This window comes from Danio rerio, chromosome 19 (genome assembly GCF_052040795.2).
Source record: "Danio rerio strain M-AB ecotype USA chromosome 19, GRCz13ab, whole genome shotgun sequence".
NCBI classification, from domain to species: Eukaryota; Metazoa; Chordata; class Actinopteri; order Cypriniformes; family Danionidae; genus Danio; species Danio rerio.
In genome coordinates, this window is record NC_141039.2 from 44,246,156 (window position 1) to 44,268,876 (window position 22,721).

The window sequence follows — 22,721 nt, forward strand, 5'->3', positions numbered from 1 at the left end:
AACACCATCCCGTTCTCCTGTGTATTTTGACTGAAACTCGCGCGTGCCCAAATAGACACTCCCACACCCTCCCACTTTAGTTCCTCCGACACTCCCCCTTAAACAGAGCTGGACACCCCCACTTTTCTGACTTTTTCCAAAGTAGAGGTGTGAAAACACCCTGCTGAAACGAGGGGGTTTCATGGCCCTTTAAGAAGAAGGGTCTTCTCACAGGATTAGAAAGTTCAGCTTTGGACAATAATGAGAAATCGGCGCGTCATCACTTCAATAGCAGATTTATGCTACATCCATGATTTTTATCCCGCCCCAAAAATTATTTTAAACCCGGAAGCTGAAATTAGCTGACAAAAGTTCCAAATTATCCAGTTTTCCCCACAATTAAAGCTAACAATGTTTTAACTGATGATCAACACACACAAATCTGATAAAATCTCAAAAAATGCACTCAAAGGTTTCTTGAACCTTTAAGGTGAACTAGCCTTTTTAATCTCAACCATGTTTTCAGTTTTTTCCAAGACAAAACACACATATTTACCTATAGAAAGAATCTGTTGTGTGAGATTAGTCTTTTTGATCGAGATGAGAAGCCAAAACAAATCCAACGGTATGCAGTCTTGGCCCACAGCCAATGTTTAAAGTCTGCACTAAGTATTAAGAAAAGGTTAGTTATTTTGTAAAAACATAATGGAAAACTACATTCTTCCCTGTTAATGTTTTCCTTGACTTTCTTGCATCTTTGTCCTTAATGTGGATGTGTAGTTTCACCGAGGTGTAAAGTGTTCAGTCGTGAAACTAATAATGGTCAGGGAACTGTAGCATTCTCATGAAAAGACCAGAACAGGGGAGCAGAAGGCAGGAGCAATGAATGGAGGTCAGCAGAAAGAATGCCTGTAATGTACGACTAGGGAAGGGGCTGGAGAGGGTGACTGCGGGCAGGAAAGGATCAGAATAGGTATGTGTGTAATGTGTGTTTGCTAAAGGAGGAACTATCACGTCTATAGGGCAGGTATGACTTCATGGATCATTGCTCAGCATTACTCAGACTGGGCCATGGTTTCTGTAAAACAACTTTCATTTACAGTAACAAATAAAGTCTGAGAGTTTGTGCTTCCTGTTTGTCTAAGTTAACTTTATTGTAGACTACTGTACAGCATAACATTTTGAAAAAAGTCAACTTTTTAAAATATAGTCTAAAAAATATTATAATATTGCGCCAAAATATTATATTTAATATATTTATGATGATGTTTATTATAAATATTATTAGAATAGGATGTAAAATATAATATTGTGCCGAAAACAACAAAACAAGTTTTTTTTCATGTTCTTTGCATGATTTTTCAAAAATGTGAAACGATCATATATTTTAGAATATTATATAGAGAGGAAAGGAAAGTAAGCAAAGGTACAAAATGATTGTGACAATTATTGACCCAAATATATTTATATATTATACATTTTAAAAATACTTACATTTAAATTAAAATTAATTTAATAAATAAAAAAAAAAAAAAATAATATTAATTAAATACCTTTTTCCCAGTACTAGGTTGAGGCTGGAAGGGCATCTGCGTAAATAAATAAATAAATAAATAAATAAATAAATAAAATAAAACACCTTGTGCCAACCAGATCCATTGTTTAAACACCAAACTAAAAGCCTGATCACAAAAAAAACTAGTTTTAATTTGTCTATAACTTCACAAATGACCACAGGAATAAGTGGGATAATCAACGGCTTGCCGTGCGTTAATGCATTTTAAATCCACAATGTGGAAGCAAAGAACAGCCCAACACAAAGCACGGGGAACCGTTGAGTACCCCACTTATTTCCATGGTCATTGCCAAATTATAGACAAGTTATAACTAGTTTTGCTCTTTGCAGCCCAATATTTGACCAAGTTTATATCAGTTTTTGCAAGTTAGTCCTTATTTTGGATCAGTCACAGGCAGACAGAAAGGAAGCACTCGTGCGAGATAGTGTGTGTGCTTGTTAATGACACTAACATATCTAATAGCTCATAGCAATTTGTGTTAGTTGCCTCTTAGCAAATATTTTTGAGCATATTTGCAAGTTGGTTAATCGCCATTGACTCCTGGTGAAGCACACAACAGTACTGGTAAGGGAAGTACATTTATTTTCAACTAATAGCAAAGCCTATTGAAAACAATATTTCTGGATTTATGACATATTGTTATGTGTTTATGAGTAATTGTGTTCTGTTCTGCAAACTACTGATGACATTTCTTGTAAATTGTTGTCATTTAATTAGAGTACAAAAATACATTTACAATACAATACAATACAATACATTTGTAATTTTTAGAAAAACCAATACCAATGTTTTAACTTAAGATGAGTCAGAATTATTAGTCCCCCTTTAACCTTTTTTTTTTTTCCATATTTCCCAAATGATGATTAACACAAGTGATTAACACACCAAGGAAATTTTCACAGTATGTCTGATAATATTTGTTTTTCTAAAGAAAGTCTATTTGTTTTATTTCAGCTAGAATAAATGCAGTTTTTAATTATTTAAACACCATTTTAAGGTCAAAATTTTTAGCCCCTTTAAGCATTTTTTCCAAGATTTTCTTCAGAACAAACCATCATTATACAATAACTTGTAATAATAATACAAAAACAATAATACAATAATATATATAAATCATGTTATTTTTATGCTTTTTGAGTCCAGATGGAGTCGGTTATTACATCAAGCTATATCCAGCCAAACAATGACCTCTGTTTCCAAACAACTTTAAAGCCCTCCTGGCCTCCTGTGTTTAGCCAGGCCACTGTTGTTATGTAACCCTCCTTGGTGCCTCTAGTGAAACAGAAAGTAAACATTTCCTCTTTTTAAATAATTTTTATTTACACGATTAAGGTAAAGGTGAGATATTATTTGTGTGTCTGTGATACTCTCCTATTTAGCCGTCCTGCATTCGGTTCTCTTTCGAACTGTAGTTTGTAGTTGATAAATTAGAAGGAGAGGAAAGACAGCCTCTACATTTCCAGCCAGGCAATGTGGCAATCTCTGATTAAGTTCGTCAAGGCATGACGACAGCAGAGTCTCTGGGAAAGCAGAGGAAAGCCAAGGAAACATTCCACTGCGGGCACTGCAGACTACATCAGGCATAAATAAAAGAAATAACTTTTAATCCAGATGTTTAGTGTGTATCTAATAAAGACACCTACTGTTACATTTACATTTTGTCGTTTAGTTGACACATTTTTTTCCAAAGCGACTTACAATTGAGGAGGCATTCAGCGATTCTACAAGAAGAGGCAATACACACAACAAGTGCTTATTATACAAAGGAACTGCTCAGAGAATTAGAGAGGGGAGTGTTATTATTTTTTGAAGAGAGAGAGAAGAGTGTTTCTACAGGTGGTTTGTCAAGCCCACTCACCTGTGTGAAGCACACTTCATAAGTGCACATTTTTTTTTTTTTTTTTTTGAGATGTTACGTTATCATAAGAATGTGTCTGGTGTAAGTTTTGATTATCAAGCCCACTCACCTGTGGTAGGCACACTCAGAATTGCATGTTTTGAGGGTGCATGTTTTGAGGAGACACGAAGAAGGGGTCTTGACTTAATGGCATGGGCATGGCTATAGGCTAAATTGTAGACCAAATTATCATCTCTGTCCCCTTGAAATTTGATATAAAGACGGTGGCAGAATTCGGCTCCTCCCCAACTTTCCTTTTTCATTTGATTGAAAAAGGTGCTTGTATCACTTGTACCCCAATGTCATATAGGAGCAACTGATTTTCCAGTCTACTGTTTCCTCAGTGCTCACCTCATAATCACAGCTGTTTCCAGCAAAAATCTCTTAATGAACATTTCACTGTTTTTATTTCAAAATGAACTACTATTATAAAACACATTGCAGTGCATGTGGCATCTGTACCACAGTCACGCACAGTAATGATTAAACACAGTGACAGAACCACTTAGTGAATGTACTCATTTTAACTGTCATTGACAGAGATATAAATATCATGTAAAAAAAATATATATATATATCATATTTATCATAAAAAATTATATATAAAAATATATATATATATATGTTTGATTTGTTAAATACATGGAAACAAAAATTTTACTTCAACATATAAAGTGGCTTTTTTTTCCTCATAAGGAGCTGAGCCCCCCTAAAATAAAAATCCTAAAATCGCCCCTGCTTAATGGGAACGTTTTTAGAATCTAAATTTGTTATCTGGGATATTTCCAACAAGCCTCATAAATCAAATCACTGTTGTTTATTTCAGGTTCTTGTGAAAGAAATGGCCACCGGTTTCCCTCAGGATCCACATATAAAGAGAACTGCAATTTATGGTGAGTTTGAAATCTAGTCAAATCTACAGTTGAAGTCAAAATTATTCGCCCTGCTGTGAGCTTTTGTTACTTTTTCAAATATTTCCCAGATGATGTTTAACAGAGGAAGGAATTTTTCACAGAATTTCCTATAATATTTTATAGGAGAAAGATATATATTTGTTTTATTTTGGCTAGAACAAAAGAAGTTTTACATTTTTTAAAAACCATTTTAAGGTCAATATTTTTTGCCCCCTTTAGCAATTTCTTTCCATTGTCTACAAAACAAACATCATCATACAATTGCTATTTTTCCAACCACCTGTTTTTATGTGCATTTTGGATATGCGCATAAAAAACGATTGATGGAAATGCGATGACGCGCATAACTGAATAGGATAAACTTTTTATTCGATAAGAAAAGATGGAAAACTGCGATGGAAACACTTTTACCGAACAAATTCCAGTATTTCAGTATTCCAGTATTTAAAAAAAGTCATGTGATTTTGTTGAAAGAGATCATAAAATATGTGCATGAATAGATATATCAGCAGACTGCGCAATGAAGAATCCCCCCTTCCACCTCCTCTCCTCCTCTTTTTCCTCTATAGGGCAGCACGGCGGCCCAGTGGCTAGCACTGTTGCCTCACAGCATGAACGTCTCTGGTTTGAGTCTTTACTCGGCCAATTGACATTTCTGTCTGGAGTTAATGTTCTCCCCGTGCTCGCGTGGGTTTTCTCCGTGTCCTCCACTTTCCTCCCACAGTTCAAAACATGAGACATAAGTAACTTGACTAAACCAAATCAGCACCATTGACGAACTTCACCAGCAGCACACCCAGGGAGCCCCAGGCTCGAGGATCTTATGAGCCCAGGGCTTTCTCCAGGGACAGCATGCCAAACAAGCTTTATGATCAATCATCAGCTAAGTGTGAACTCTTGATGACTCATTGGATGGAAACACTGCTTTATTCGCACAACTTTTATGCGATATTCCAGTTTTGTGCATTTATTTAATTTGCATCTTGGATGGAAACATAGCTAATGACTTGCCTAATTATCCTACTTGCTTAGTTAACCTAATTCACATAGTTATGTATTTAAATGTCACTTTAAGCTAGTATCTTGGAAAATATCTAAAATATTCTGTACTTTCATCATGGCAAAGATAAAAGAAATCAGCTATTAGAAATTAGTGCTTAAAACTAATATGTTTAGAAATGTATTGGAAGAAATCGTCTTTCCATTAAACAAAAAAAAAAAAAAACAGGGGAGCTAATAATTCTGGAGGGCTACCATCCTCCTTTCTTTCCCCCCCCCCCCCCCTCCAAACACTACTTTTTTTAATGGCATCATGGATCTCTCAATCCAAGGCCACTGTTGGCTCTATCAACACACATGTTGTCATGATTTGTCCGAAAGGGTCTTGACTGAGCTGCTTCAGTGGGCATGACAGCGGGACCCTCTGAAAAGATTACACACATTCCTGCGCTCCCATAGATCCATACATGCGCTTGACCTTCAGTGCCTTTGTGATCCCAACAAGTGTGAACAGTACAAACACCCCGCCGGATCATGTACAGCACATATACGTCCACAATATTCTCCGCGTGTCTCTCTCCCTTTACATAAAGCCCTCACTAATAGGATTAGCTCTCCTCATAGAATCTAATCCGGCGCAGCAGCCGCGGTCAAAACACATTCCCTTTCACCATTTGAGGAGTCATTGTTGGACACATACAGTAGGCCTCGATTACACCTGGGTTTTATTAGTGGATGGTGTTACAGTAATTGCATATTTAGAGTGTCCACTTCCAAAGCAGTTAGAAATATATTTGATTGGATAGTGTAATCACTCATGTGGTCAAACAGCCATAATAGTCTCTAGTCTCAGCCTATTGACCGAACATGGGCTTGTTATGGGACGTGTTATGAGAAAGCTAGTTTTTGTCATTTTATTGGTGATGGATTGTCATGTTTGTTTTGCTGTAAGGGGAAGTTATGTGCACTATAGCTGACTGAGCTGTTTATGTGCACTAAATAACCTCCAGCTGAGATGTGCTGGGAAAATTGCAGATAATTGGAGAATGATTCCACCAGTCTCTCTGGTAAATGTTACACAACAAACTGTTGTAAATTTAGATCACTGGATAGTACTTGCTAGTACATAATAAAACTAAAAACAAAATAAAATAAAATAAAAAGTAAATAAAAATAAATAAATAAAAAGTAAATAAAACAATAAAATAAAAATAAATGAATGAAATAAAATAAAACAAAATAGTAAAGTAAAATGAAATAAAATAAAAAAAAATTTAAAAATAAATTTAAAAAATAAAAATAATAATAATAAAATAAACAAAAAAAAGTAAATAAAAATAAATAAATATTTTTTTAATTAAATAAAAATTAAATTAAATAAATACATTACAAATAATAAATAAAAAAATATATAAAAAAAGATTAAAACCCTGGATCAAAAAAGTGAATTGTAACATAAAGCTACAATTATGAAATTAAATTAAAAAATATATAAAAAAATAAAAATAAATAAATAAATAAATAAATATTATATTATATTATATTATATTATATTATATTACATTATATTATATTATATTTTATTTTATTTTATTTTATTATATTATATTATATTATATTTTATCATATTATATTATATTTTATCATATTATATTATATTATATTATATTATATTATATTATATTATATTATATTATATTATATTTTATTATATTATATTATATTATATTATATTATATTATATTATATTTTATTATATTTTATTATGTTATATTATATTATATTATATTATATTAAATTATATTATATTATATTTTATTATATTATATTATATTTTATCATATTATATTTTATTATATTTTTATTATATTATATTTTATTATATTATATTATATTATATTATATTATATTATATTATATTATATTATATTATATTATATTATATTATATTATATTATATTATATTAAATTATATTATATTATATTTTATCATATTATATTTTATCATATTATATTTTATCATATTATATTTTATTATATTATTTTATATTATATTATATTATATTATATTATATTATATTATATTATATTATATTATATTATATTATATTTTATTTTATTTTATTATATTATATTATATTATACTTTATTATATTATATTATATTATATTATATTATATTATATTTTATTATATTATATTATATTTATATATACATACTTACATACACACACACATTTTGTTGGCTATATATATATATATATATATATATATATATATATATATATATATATATATATATATATATATATATATATATATATATATATATAAAACATATCTATTAATCATAAACATTATTTATATTTCCATTATATTTCCTTTGTACTATTTTGCAATACAAACTATACTTTTAATTTTTTTTTTTTGGTAACAGGATTTATAGATTAAAGTAACAGGATAGATTAAAGTAACTGCTTAAATGTATGTATTTAATAATAAAAACAATATGTACGATAAAATAATTAAGTACAATTGCTCAAATTAAGGGGTAAAATACTTTTAATGGAAACGTAATTCTGACTCTGCTCCAGATTAATTTTATTCTTTAATGTGAAGTGGAACCAAATAAGAGTGATATAAAAAATAGCTTTAATATAAGGTACAATTCCAAGGCATCATATATTATGTTGGCTTGCTTGCTGTTATCTGATTCTGTTAAATTGAAGCAGTACATATTGGTCTAAAATCATCTGACCTTTTGTTGTGATGAAGTGCCGTTTCATTATATTTTGTCTTGCTTGTGAGAAACAAGTGATGGCCAGACCAAACAGTAAAGCAGGAATTCCTGACCCTAATGCCAAAACCTTTTCACACAGCAGTGATATTAGTGTTGTCTCTAAAAATATACAGTATTGTTTGTTTTTGGGTTAGTGTGTACACATGGTTGCCACATATTACATATATCCGTTTGTGGCATATTACTGTATAGATCTGTTGCTGTGCATAAGTAGTAGAACCTTGCAATCTAGATATAGAAAAGCTAATACAAGCTGCAAGAGTCAGGTTATTAGCTTTTCAAAATGTTTGAATTTTAATCACTCAAATGAATGATTTTTGCTGCTTGTTCAAACTACTTATTTAAAATGATCTGAATCAACACAATTCTTGGGTTTGTTTTGCAACAGCTTAATTGTTTTATGTTCAACCCACATAAATTAGTTAAAACAATTAAGGTAACTTAATAGATTTGTGTTCAGACATGAAGTAATTGTTTGGAGCCCTTTATTTTTTACAGTGATTTTTATGGGGGACAAATTAATTATTTTTTCAATCATGTTCAGTTCTTACATTTGTAAAACTTACATTTGTAGAAACTAATAAACTAACTTAATTCCTTCATGTTGTCCCAACACAAATCTATTGTGTGAAACCCAACATTGTCTTTTTCAAAGTAAAAAAAAGGCTCAAATAGTGCTTTGATTTAACACTGATTTATACCTATGCGTCAAGCCTATGCGTATGCTCTGGCGCAGCCTTCGCATTGTTGCATAGCCGTCACCGTGGCTGACGTCGATGCGCACCTGTCAAGAAATGTAACTACAACGCGTAGCACAAGGGTCGGCTTGGTCGGCTTGGTAGCTGTGACCAGTGTGGGCGATCACTCAACGCAGAAGAATAAATCAGCCTTTAGGATAAAGTGTCTGAAATGGTTTCCCAGTACTGGGTTGCGGCTGGAAGGGCATCCACAGTATAAAACATTGGCAGTTCATTCAGCTGTGGCGACCTCTGAAAAAGAGATTAAGCTGAAGGAAAATGAATGAATGCATGTCTGAAATGGCTTGAAAATGTAATTGTTTGGCTTTTTAAAACATTTTATCTTACTAAATAAGTAGTATTAATAATACAATCAAATTAAATCTTTTTTGTTTTTGCATAAAATGAAAACTCATCTACACCCTTTGAAATGAAAATAAATACACATTTCAAGTGTTCACACTTAGCTGATGATTGTTTATAAAGCTTGTTGGCATGCTGTCCCGGGAGAGAGCCCTTACCTAATAAGATCCTCGAGCTCGGGGCTATCTCCCGTTTGCATGGCGAGAGGGGAGTTTGACCTCGGGTAGATCTCAAGAACTCCCCTGCTGTAGTAGCTAATGAACATAGCGGTTGCTCTTAAGAGATAACTATTTACTAGGAGCATGTCTCTGATGCTGATTTGGATTAGTCAATTAATTTAGGTTGCATGTTTTTTGACGGTGGGAGAAAACCTGAGAACCCGGGGGAAACCCACGTCAGCACAGGGAGAACGTGTAAACTCCACACAGAAATGTCGGCTGACTTTGTAAGGACTACAACCAGTGACGTTCTTGCTGTTAGGCAACAGTGTTAACCATGAGCCACCGTGCCACCCATCTAGGAAAGGAGGAGGAGTAGGGGTGGAAGGGGGGATTCTTCAAAACGAAGATGGCTGTTATATAGAACTTGGGGTATTTATAGTGGCTTAGGAATAGTCTGATTGGTGAATCATAAATTGAATAATGCGGGGCCGGCTGCAAGCAATCATAAGCACGTGATCTTCTCGAAATTAGTTTATAATTAAACTTCACTTAAGATTAAACACACATGAAAGACACATTAAAGATGTGAGTAAATGACATTTAAGAGAGTAAATAACAGTAATTCATTGTTGGGCTCGGGGCAAACATGCCATTAAAATATTCCTTTGAAATGCTACAGTATACTTTACTATTGAACATTATTACAGAGAGTTTTCTGTATTATCACAAAAATACTGCTGTCATGTAAACAAACAGTTAAAATGCTCAACAAGGTTTCTGTTTTTAGCTAAAACATCTTGTAAACAGCTTCTAAGTTTGTCACCTATTGCTTTTCTATCGTAGGTTTATTTTTCTTTATTTTTTATAAATGATGGTATGGAGGAGTGGTACGGCGGCTCATTGGTTAGCACTGTCACCTCACAGCAAGAAGGTTGCTGGTTTGAGTCCTGGCTGGGCCAGTTAGCGTTTCTGTGTGGAGTTTGCATGTTCTCACCGTGTTGGCGTAGATTTCCTCCCAGAGCTCTGATTTCCCCCCACAAGTCCAAAAACATGTGCTATAAATGAATAGTGTGTGTGTGTGTGTGTGTGTGTGTGTGTGTGCGTGCGTGCGTGCGTGCGTGCGTGTGCGTGTGTGTGTGTTTGTGTGTTTGAATAAGTGTATGAGTGTTTCCCAGTGTTGGGTTACAGCTGGAAAGGCATCTGCTGTGTAAAACATATGCTGGAATAGTTGGCGGATCATTCCGCTGTGGCGACCCCTGATTATTAAAGGAACTAAGCTGAAGGAAAAGGAATGAATAAATGAATGTCCTGATATGAAAAACTATCATATTCAATGGAGTGTAAGTAAAAAAAATCTCCCAGAATGCTCCTGTTTGGTGTACGCCCTGCTGTGTTTTTGTTTGTATATCTGCCTCAGAGTCTGTTGTTGATGTGATATGATTTTATCTGCTAGTTAGGCTTGACGGTGTGTGTTTTTTATCACACCAACCACAAGATTGGCACCTCCTGTCCCTGACCCATTATCAGCTATTATTTTATCAGGATCTCATTCTCCTGCATATATGATCTGCTTCCTGCGCTGGCAGAGATTGATGAAATGCTGGCGTCTGTCCCACTAGAGCTGTTGTTCCTCTGCTTCACATTCACCTCTGTAATCCAGAGATTTCCTGAGTTCAAGCTTCGCTGGCTGGGAGTTGTACTGTACGTACGCATTGTGTTTGTCCTAGAAAACCCACATCTTTGACATACTGAAGTACACCTGCTGTAATGTCCCTTTGCTCTCTGGCAGCGCTCTCAGTATTATTGTATTGCTAGACACCGTTCACAAAATACTGGAGTCTTTGCAGTTACTGGAGTTATGAGAGGAATTTGGAAGATTTATAATTTGCCAGGGATCCAAATGCAACCTAACCGAGCCTTCATTCATCAGCTTAATCCCCTTTTAATCAGGGGTTTCCACAGCGGAATGAACTGCCAGCTAATCCAGCATGTGTTTCATGCAGGGGATGGCCTTCCAGCCACAAATTAGTACTGGGAAACACCCATACACACTCATTCACACACACTCATACACGGCCTACTAAGTTTATTCAATTTACTTATAGCGCATGTCTGGATTGTGGAGGAAGCCGGAGCACCGGGAAGAAAACACACACCAACATGGGGAGAACATGCAAACTCCCCACAGAAATGCCAACTGGTCCAGCCGAGACTCGAACCAGTGACCTTCTTGCTGTGAGGCGACAGTGCTACCCACTGCGCCACCATGCTGCCCCTCAAAGCCTTTATTTAAATATAAAAAATATATATTTACTATTATCAAATTAACTATTTACTATTATTGATGCTATTGTTTTGTTTATTTATTTTATAAATATGTATTTTTTCCTCTTTTTGTGAAGCGTAAAAATAAAGTAATTAATATATATATATATATGTGTGTGTGTATGTGTGTGTGTGTGTGTGTGTGTGTGTGTGTGTGTGTATGTATGTATATATATATATATATATATATATATATATATATATATATATATATATATAAAATAAAAGGGTGACGCGGTGGCGCAGTGGGTAGCACGTTCGCCTCAAAGCAAGAAGGTCAGTTGGCATTTCTGTGTGCAATTCTGTCCATGTTCTCCTTGTGTTCGTGTGGGTTTCTTCTTAATCCTTTGGTTTTCCCCACAGAGTCCAAAGACATACATGCTGAGTAAGTTGGTGGTTCATTCCACTGTGGGGACCCCTGTTTAATAAAGGAACTAAGCCGAAAAGAAGATGAATAAATGAATATTAATTTACTAAAGTAATTGTAACCAACAAAAAACTTAATAATAGCGTACTCTTTTGTTTCTTTAACTATATATAATTCACGCACATACAGTTGAAGTCTGACTTATTAGGGCCCCTTCAATTTTTTTTTATATTTTAAATATTTTTAAATGTTGTTTAGCAGAGCAAGAACGTTTTCACAGTGTGTCTGATAATATTTTTTCTTCTGGAGAAAGTCTTATTTGTTTTATTTCGGCTAGAATAAAAGCAGTTTTTTTAACACTATTTTAAGGTCAAAATCATTAGCCCCTTTAAGCAATTTTTTTTGATAGTCTACAGAACAAACCATCTTTATACAATAACTTGCCTAATTACCCTAACCTGCCTAAGTAACCTAGTTAACCTAGTTAAGCCTTTAAATGTCACTTTAATCTCTATAGAAGTGTCTTGAAAAATATTATTTACTGTCATCATGGCAAAGATAAAATAAATCAGTTATTAGAAATGAGTTATTAAAACTATTATGTTTAGAAATGTGTTGAAAAAAAGCTGCTCTCCATTAAACAGAAATTAGGGAGAAAAAATAAACAGGGGGGTAAATAATTCAAGGGGGGCTTATATATCTGACTTCAACTGTATCATGTAGAAGCAAACTTTTATTTTGGATGCGATTAAAAAATAATAATAATAAATAATTAAATCACCTTAACGACCACAAAACAACACCAAGGGAACCTTTTTAAACACATTAGCAACACCATAACAACGCACTAAAATGAATCAAATACCTTAGCAACCACATAACAACAGCATGTCAGCAATCATGAACACCTCATCAAGGTAGCAGTGGACCCTTTTCACAAGCCTGTTATGATGCGTTTAATGGTCATCAGCATCTTAAATCCTTAAAAGTTTTTAATATTTAGATTTTTTTATTAAATGGATGAAAATGTGTGTATGTATTTTATTATCTTTGCTTCAAATTACAAAAAACAAATTACCGCTTGTACGAGGCGTTTCTAATACTACGTCTGTGGGACAGGACAGTAAATTTGACGTTATTCTGTTCTCTGACCGCCGTCATCAGTCTCACACAATTTTTTTCCTTTTTCTGAAAGTCTTTAAACATAATCATGGAGTTTTTCTTTTATTATTTGAGCAAATAAGTTTGTAAAAAAATATTAGTTGTACTCTCCCATTTACTGCGTTTTAAGTTCCGTTACAACTTCCGCTACTAAGAATCCCAAAAATGTGAAAAGGGTCTATGGGTTTTGACAGCAACTCAAAGTCCCGGTGTTAAGCCTTCACACAGTAGTTCAGATGGAGACGTAAATTCACACACGCTGGCTGAATGATACTAAAGGTCTCTGGAGTGCAGGAGTGTAGAGTGACCTGTTGTCAGCAGGAAGCCCAGTTTCCCTGTCAGTCACGCTTCACTATAATGTTCAATTCTCCAGCCCGTCTGACATGCCTTCTGTTATGGAGACCATGTATTTATGTGCTTCTCTGTGTTTATAGTTCATAGTAATCTGACAGCAGGTTGAATGCATGGCTTCAAATACTGCCTGCCTGCCTGTAGACACGCCATGGCAAAAGAGATTTAGGCTGATAAAACTATATCAGCAAAAACTCATTTTCTTTATCAGTACTTTTGTCTTGCTTTTCAGTAAGAATATGTAAACATTCCTAGATGAAAATGCATGGTAAAGGTTATTTTTAAAAAGGGCAAAGTGTAATAAATGTATACCGTTGTAAAGTAACATTTTTGATACATTAATTTTATAAAAATAAACAGGGGTGTTGCTGGACATAAAGCTCTACTGGGGCAGGGGTCCCCCTCAACCGCACCCCCCAAAAAATAGTTTACCCTTTATATAAATAGCTATACTAAATCTTATAAATTAAAATGATAATATTATGAATAATTAAAATTATTAATATTAATAAGAATAATAAGTATTATTATACAATCATTATTCTAAATAAATAACAGAAATTAATCCAATGTAAAGACACAACCGGAGAAATATAAAATCTTTTAAGAAATCTTTTGCAGGAATTTTAATTTCATATGACAATTCTTGCCTCCTGAGACCCAAATATTTTTTTTTTCTTTTTTCTGTGATTTCCTAAATCCATTGTGTTCAAAAAAAATTGTACAATTTAGAGTTTTTCATTTTGTTTTATTTTTATTTTACAGCATGTCCACTGTAGTGGACCACAGGGCCATTTTAGTTCGAATCGACCGCCAAAATTAGACGACAAAACTGTACAGGATATGGCTGTAAAGGGATATTGATCCATATAAATATAACAAAAACTTTTTTTTTTTGCTTTTGTATTGAAACTCCTGAAACAGTTTAGTTTGAAAGAGAGCCGAACTAAAAAAAAAAAAAAGAAGTGATGTTAATCAAAAAAAAAATTAGCATAAAAGCGATTTAAAACTGATTGTCATTCTCTAATTGTCTCTAATTCCCTAATTGTCTGATTGTCAGACTCTTAGAGTCTCCTTCAGCTATCTTATAAAGAATCATCCCTGCTTTAGTTCTGTCCCCCACAACATGCAGTCATTAATTACATTAAGATGGTCCTGGTGTCCACTATAGTGGACGTTTAAAAAAAGACTGATATTTTTGAAACACAAACAAGTTAACAGCTTTGAAAGCTAAATGTATTGTTCCTGATTCTTTAATAAACAAACATATATATATATATGTATATATATATATATATATATATATATATATATATATATATATATATATATATGTATGTATGTATATGTAATAACAATAGTAAAAAAACATTTAAAAAGCAAAATTTTACACACCTCTCTCCTTCCCATAAAATGTGCGTGTTGGTATGTTGGCCATTTTGGATGCAGTGTAAGAAGTGGTTCCTAGCATGCCAGCCAATCAAATGACATTTCACTAGAAAGCCCAGGATGTTCTCTGAACAGTACAAAAGGACTTGACGGAGTAGCTCTAAAAATTCAAAGAAAATTCATGAAAAAATAATGTCCACTACAGAGGACACAAGTCAATGGCCGGGGTCTCAGGAGAATAGAGAACAAAACTATTTTTATATAGATGTGCATAGAGAATAGCGTCTTTATTCTTGGATTTCCAATCTTAATTTATAGACTGGGATCTAAAGTAAGCTGTAACTAAACACATTTACTGGGGCATTGGCTATTCGTCTGTTTTAAATAGGGTCTAGATAAAAAATTTTTTTAAAATATAAACTAAAAATATTAAGGGCTGGAAGATGGCTTGGATTAAAAGCTGTGGATAACTTTTTAAGAAAATCGAAGTGAAAAATTAACACAATATATAAATGCATAAAGTTACATTTTAATTTTAACAGAACATTTAAAAAAAACATTGTTAAAATAAATCAACAAAAACACATGACTTAATGTAAAATAAAAATAATAAATTTAAATAATAAATAATTAAAATAATAGCAATAATAATAATAATAAATAATTGAAAAAAACAAAAATATACCTTTATTAAGTAGTTTTTTGATATGTTAGTTTAACAAAATACAAATTTTATAAAGTAAATAAACACAATTATGGAGGTTGTGAGATGCTTTACAGTAAATAAAAAGACAGAAAAACAAAAGGAGAATATACAATAACAAAATTGTGTGTAAAAATGTGATACATGCAAACATTGAAACAAAAGTATACAAAATGATTATATATCAATTTACATATAATTAGTTTCATATACATACATATTTTGTATCTAAATATAAGCATTTCCTCAAATATATGCATGCATGTGTGTATTTATACATAATACATATGCAAAGTACACATACATATTATGTCAAGGAAAACAACCCTTGTTTATAATTGTGCTTCTACTACTAAAAAAGCATGTCTGAAGTTATTAAAAAAGGGATGCACAATATATCAGCAACTATATCGGCCAATAATTGCTCATTTTAATGTTATCATTATTGGTTTGGAAAAAATGAAGCCGATATTTGCAACCTGATAAGTTTTGTGTTATTTCTGTTGGCTGAACCACGTCAAACGCTTTTCTGCTGGCCACATTTAAATTATTATACTGGTATTTTTATTTTGAGTAACGTTCAGTGATTTGATTGTTTTATTTATGCATTTTGTTTTGTCAGAGAGTAGATTTTATTTATGTTAAATAAAAAGTGCACAAATGCATGAACATCACTTTAAATGAGTGCTCACCAAAAAAGCTCGTTGTGTCAGCCTTTTTAATTGAATAAATTGGCGATTTTGGAGTTTTGGAGTTGCCACCTTTTTGAATATATTTAATAAAGATGGCAATAGAAATAAATAATTGATTATTAAAGTTCAAACTTTTCTGAAGATAAGGCTTTAAAATGAAATATATTGTTCAACTGTATTTGTTTGCCCTTTATTTTGAAGTAATGCAGAACATTTTGAAGCTTTATATACTGACTGTCAGCCTCCAAATCTAAAGTGTTATCTGTTATCGGTCAGAAATTCCTTCTCTACTAAGAGATTATAGTATAAAAAATTGCTTGCCATAACTTTGTTGCTATGTAAGGTGTTTGATTCGTGGTTATGTGTGGTTGCTGTAAATACTGAAAATGTGTTTTTGCAATCATATTGTAAACTTTCAGGCAAACTAATAGCAAAGCTTTTGCCAAACACAAGATTTACAAACAGGGATAGAGCCAATTCAGTGGGAATGATTGGGAGGCCAGGACACTGGGGTTACATCCCTACTCTTTACAAGAAGTGCCATGGGATTTTTAATGACCACAGAGAATCAGGACCTCGGTTTAACTTCTCATCCGAAAGACACTCACTGACAGTATAGCGTCCCCTTCACTTGACTGGGACATTAGGAGTCACACTGACCGCAGGTTGAGCCACCCCTGCTGGCCTCACCAACAGCAACCTTGCTCTCCCATGTGGTCTCCCATCCAGGTACTGACCAGGCTCAGCCCTGCTTAGCTTCAGTGGGTAACTTGGGCTGCAGAGTGATATGGGATATGATTCATGTGTCTAATAAAAAGGGTGCTGGAAAGGTAACATGCTGTATTTTGTTTTGAGCTCTGCTCTCCTCATGACTCATGTTCTGTAGTTATGTATTAGCAGTGCAATTCTGCTCTTCCTCTTTAATCCTTGCTGCTCTTAAACCTCCTTCCTTCATACAGACTGACTAAAAATGGATATTTCAAGAGCTGCAGCCTTAAAAGGCTCACAGCCCCCCCCCCTCTCTCTCTCTCTCTCACTCTCTCTCTCTCTCTCTCTCTCTCTCTCTCTCTCTCTCTCTCTCTCTCTCTCTCACTCTCTCTCTCTCTCTCTCTCTCTCTCTCTCTCTCTCTCTCTCTCTCTCTCTCTCTCATAATCCACTCCTCTTGTTTTGTGTCTCAAATACAAAAATGCCAAAACTGTTTTCTTTGTTTTGTTTTTTTTTCTTTCTCGATGGCTAGGTCTTCCTAAATTTATTTTTAAAAACTTATATAAGCACACTATGTTGTTTATTACTATAACACTGAATCTACAAGTTAGTTCAGTGCTCAGAATTTGCACTAATGAAATAGACAATGAGGTTTTAAAGTCAGTGACAGTCACTTTCTGTCAATATGATCTCAAGACTTATTTAACAAAGTATTTATCATCACATAATGTTATAAGTGTTCACTGTATCTGTACACTGTTTAGTCTGAAAGAATGATTATTTTTACTAGTCATATTTTTAAAAACTAAAACCACAGTCCAAACACAAGCGCTGTAGGGGAATTCGGTAAGCTAAATTGTCCGTAGTGTATGTGTATGAAGGAGAGTTTCCCAGGACATCTGCTGCATAGAACATATGCTGGATAAGTTGGCGGTTCACTCCGCTGTGGTGACACCTGATTAATAAATGTACTAAGCGGTAAAAAAAATGAATGAATGAATGAATGAATATATCTTTTTTTATAAATAAGTAAATATAATCTGAGAATAACCCATATGTTAACATTTTTTTTTACTTCATAGATAATTTTACAAAACAAATTGCTTTGAAGTTGAAGTTGAAATTGAAGTTGCATACCCTCATCACGAAAGTATTACTTTTAGTTTTTTTATTCATTCAACCATTCATTCATTCATTTTCCTTTGGCTTAGTCCCTTTATTCATCAGGGGTCGCCACAGCGGAATGAACCGCCAACTTATCCAGCATATGTTTAACACAGCGGATGCCCTTCCAGCTGCAACCCAGTACCAGGAAATATCCATACACTCTCATTCACACTCATACACTTTGGCCAACTTAGTTTATTCAGTTCACCTATAGCGCATGTGTTTGGACTGTGGGGGAAACCGGAGCACCCGGAGGAAACCGAAGCCAACATGGGAAGAATACTGTATGCAAACTCCACACAGAAATGCCAACAGACCCAGGCAGGACTTGAGCCAGCAACCTTCTTGCTGTGAGGTGACAGTGCTAACCATTGAGCCACCGTGTTGCCCACTTTTAGTATTTTCTTTCTACAAATCTTTCTTTTTTAAGTAAAACTATTTTAAAAGATGTGTATTTTTGAGGCCTTTTTAGTTTATCTTTTGTTTTAGGAACGTTTATCCTCCGGCTCAAAACAGTCCTGAATGGTTTGTTATAAAGGTGTAAATTGTTTTAACAAAAATTATGTTGATATAAAATATGGCAAAGCTCATTTCAAATCAATAGAACATCACATAATATTTTCCTTTTCTTTTCCTGGGGTTAAAAACAGGGCTGGAGTGGGACTCCTTTTTGGCTCTGGAGTTTCAAGCCTTAGGCCGGCCCACCTCAGTCGACGACTGACTATATTAAAATGACGTTATTTCCAATTCAGTTTCAAATGACACTAACATGTCTTTTTCAAGGACACAGCTGCCTTAGAACTTCAAATGTTTTTCATAAATATGAGAACATTAATTCTTTATAGATATCCAGTCCTTTGTAAGGGTTGTCACAGAAGAAAAAAAATGTACCCCTACATAAGTAACCCAAACAGTATTTATGTCTTTACACTGAAAATGAAAAAAACATATTATATTCTGGTGAGGTTCGAACTCGGATCAGCGGCGTCATAATGTAACATGCTAGACCACAATGGCGCTGTCAAGCACAGCATTGTTATCTGCTGCTATTGATTTCTACTCTTTATTTTACCCTACTCTTTTTCTCCCCTTTTTAGATTTCTGATCAAGTTATGTCATATTTATTAATGTAGTGAATCATCTGATTTTCATTGAGCAGGTGTTATATTCATTAATATTAATTAATATTCACTAGGGTACCGCTGTTTGGGGTGGAATGGGGTGCAGCCCGCAGGTTAATGATGATCATCATTATCCTGCGGGCTGCATTTTGCTCACGGGGCTGCAAGAAAATAAATAAAAAGAGCGTAGCTGCGGCAAAAGAATGATTAAAAAGAGTGAGGTTATGGTCAAATAAACAAATAAATGAAAAAAGTGCAACTGCTGAGAGTGCAAGCAGCTAGGGACACCGGCCCTCGTGGCCAAAAAACGGACCGGCCCACCGGGAATTAGCCAATCCGGGCCTGGTTGAAGATCACTTCCTTCATTGGACAATTGTTTGTAAAAGTTTTTTTTCTTCACTTTTGCACACTAAGAGTTTGTTTGTATTTGTGTCCTGCAGTACATGTGGTCAAAATGGACGCTGGGAATGTGAACAACACGCCTGTCTGATAGAGGACGACATGATCCAGGAAATCAACAGGAGAGACTATGGGTGAGCATTAATACAGGTGTTTAATATGCTGTGTATGAAGTGTAACTAGTGCACAAGTGAAAGTGCTTTCCTCTCTCATTCTGTCTCTCCAGTTGGAGGGCAGCAAACTACAGTCAGTTCTGGGGTATGACACTGGATGAGGGTCTGCGGTTTCGTCTGGGCACAAAACGCCCCACACGGACCATTATGAACATGAATGAGATGCAGGTCAGTCATTTTTATTTTTGTAATATTTGTGTCTGCTTGTCGGATTTTTGCTGTAAGAAATGTTAATTGATAATATTTATAATATTCAAAAATGATTCGCACTCATCAAGTAATTGCTTCGTACTGGTTTTCTTTCTTCTTTTCACATTCTTCGGGTGATTTAAAGGGTGAATGTTAATGACATTCACAATAGAAAAATTTGCGGTCAATAATTGTATTTCTTTAAATATGGATACTGATATTTTAATATTTAATTAAAAACACAATAATAATGTATTTACAGTTTAAAATAACTGTTTTCTATGTGAACGTATTTTTTCAAATGTTATTTATTCCTGTGATGCAAACAATGCAAGTTTTTAGTGTCACACGACATTTCAGAAATCATTTGTATTTAAATATTAAAATGATTGTAATAGTTATACTCTTACTTAAGATGGCATTTTTTACACAGTTAGGTCGATCTGCATTCTCTAAGTATGCTCCATATGTATGGAACGAGCTTCAAGATATACTACATATGAAATCCGTACCATCTATTACTATATTTAAAAATATTTTAAAGACTGTCAATTTAGAACAGTGCACATGTTTTAACAATTAACTATGGTTTATAATATTTTTGTGTGTCTATGTGTCGTGACATGTATTTATTATTATTAATATTATAACATTTTATTTATTTATTTATTTTTTGAACCTTTGTCCTATGCTGCCTGTCTTGACCAGGACTCCCTGGTAAAAAATATATTGTATCTCAATGGGATATTCCTGGTTAAATAAATAAATAAATAAATATTTTATATATATATATATATATATATATATATATATATATATATATATATATATATATATATATATATTAGGGATGTAACGGTATTGTAAATACCGTCATACCGCAATATTAAATTTTTTCGATATTACCGAAGTCGCATGACTCGGTAAAACTATAGGTCTTCAGAGAAAATTTGCTCAGGCGAATGAAGCGAACGGGAGGTAGCTGAAACTTCATTTCCCATCAGCCCCGGCGTGGCCATAATCCTTTGCGGTCTGTTGTCGCTACAGATCCAGTAATGCGGAAATGGAGTGTGCTGCTAGTAGCGGAGATGAAAAAAAGATGGAAATGATCGAACCTAAAGCAGGTGTTGTCGCCGCGCGCGTGCTGAATAGCGGTGCTGTCGCGTGCGTTCTGATCAGCTATGTTGTGGCGCGCGTATTGTAAAGCGCCGAGGAGGGGGTTGAGCGCGCATACTCAAGAGAGGTGTTGTCGCGCGCCTACTGAAGGGCTGGACTGGACGGAGGTTGTGTCGCGTCGCGGGGGCACTTTTGATCGTTTTGGAAGGGCATTTTCTATCCAAGACTAAAAAGGGCATGTGCTCTGCACAGGTTGAGCCCTATGTGTGCACGTGCCTGCAAGTTGGGGAATACGACTAATAACAGTCATGGGGACTGCAGAAACACAGCACACTGTTCAGATTGATGCAGACATTGACTTGTACCGCAAAGAGATCTCTATCTCACTCATGGTTTGTCTTCTCAAGTGGGGGAAAGACAATGCACAATGTTACCCACTGCTGTCAACATGGGCCAAGTCATATCTCTCTTGTCCCAGAAACCTCAGTCCCAAATGAGAGGGTTTTTTTCTGTTGCAGGGGACATTGTAAATACCCAGAGATACCAGCTTTTACCAGATTATAATTATATGATAATTTTTCTTTAAACCCATCTCTATCTAAGTGAGTGATTAAATGTTAAATGTGATGAGTTTTCAACACTACTAAATTGAAACTTTATTTTTTTACATGGTTTAATAATTTTTTGTTATTAAAATTGAAGTTCCTGTTTCAAAGCTAACATATAGATGGCTAATTTGTATGTCATTGACACTTTTGGCACTTTTTTGGAGTATTTTCAAAAGTTTTTTTTTCCTGTAAATGATTCAATAAATACCGTACCGTGACATTCATACCGAGGTATTACCGTACCGTGAAATTCTGATACCGTTACATCCCTAATATATATATATATATATATATATATATATATATATATATATATATATATATATATATATAAATGTTTTAATTATTTATTTTCTTAAATATTTAGTATTTTCATCGCTGGAAAACAACATGATGCATAAAAACAGAATTAAGAGTAAAAAAAAAGTCACTGTAGATCAACATAATGAATTGATGGTACTAAAAAAAAACCAATAAATTTATACTGATCCCAAACTATAAACTTTTTTGGGGTTTGTCACAACCATTAGCTAAGTTTAAAAAAACTTTAAACCTTTAAGCTATGTTGTTATCATTTTACACACAAAAGTTATATCTTGGACCTTTTTAATATAAGACAAGATTAAAAACACTGGATAAATAAATGAACATAAAACGATTTCGATTTGAGTTTGAGAAGAAAGCAAATATGAATTGCCTCAAGAGAGTTTGTCCACAATAACAGGACTGAGCAGTCAGAATTCAGTCCACAGATAATCTCTTTATTCATGTTTCTGCCCATTGACGGCTCTGCTCATCCGCTCTCACGCTCTGTGCTGTGTCTTCTGT

The 22,721-nt window shown here is 33.9% G+C and overlaps 1 protein-coding gene across 2 annotated transcripts in view; it reads left to right on the forward strand.

The window, feature by feature from the left end:
• The window catches only part of tinagl1 (tubulointerstitial nephritis antigen-like 1), a 63,977-nt gene that overhangs the window by 15,625 nt on the left and 25,631 nt on the right, over window positions 1-22,721 (forward strand). For both annotated transcript variants that reach the window (XR_015945221.1, NM_001044977.2), the window contains exons 3-5: window positions 4,280-4,346; window positions 19,849-19,941; window positions 20,034-20,148. Coding sequence is in view for 1 of the 2 variants with exons in the window: in NM_001044977.2 (NP_001038442.2) it covers window positions 4,280-4,346; window positions 19,849-19,941; window positions 20,034-20,148 (275 nt within the window). In the remaining variant the exon portion in view is untranslated. The remainder of the gene's footprint in view (window positions 1-4,279; window positions 4,347-19,848; window positions 19,942-20,033; window positions 20,149-22,721) is intronic.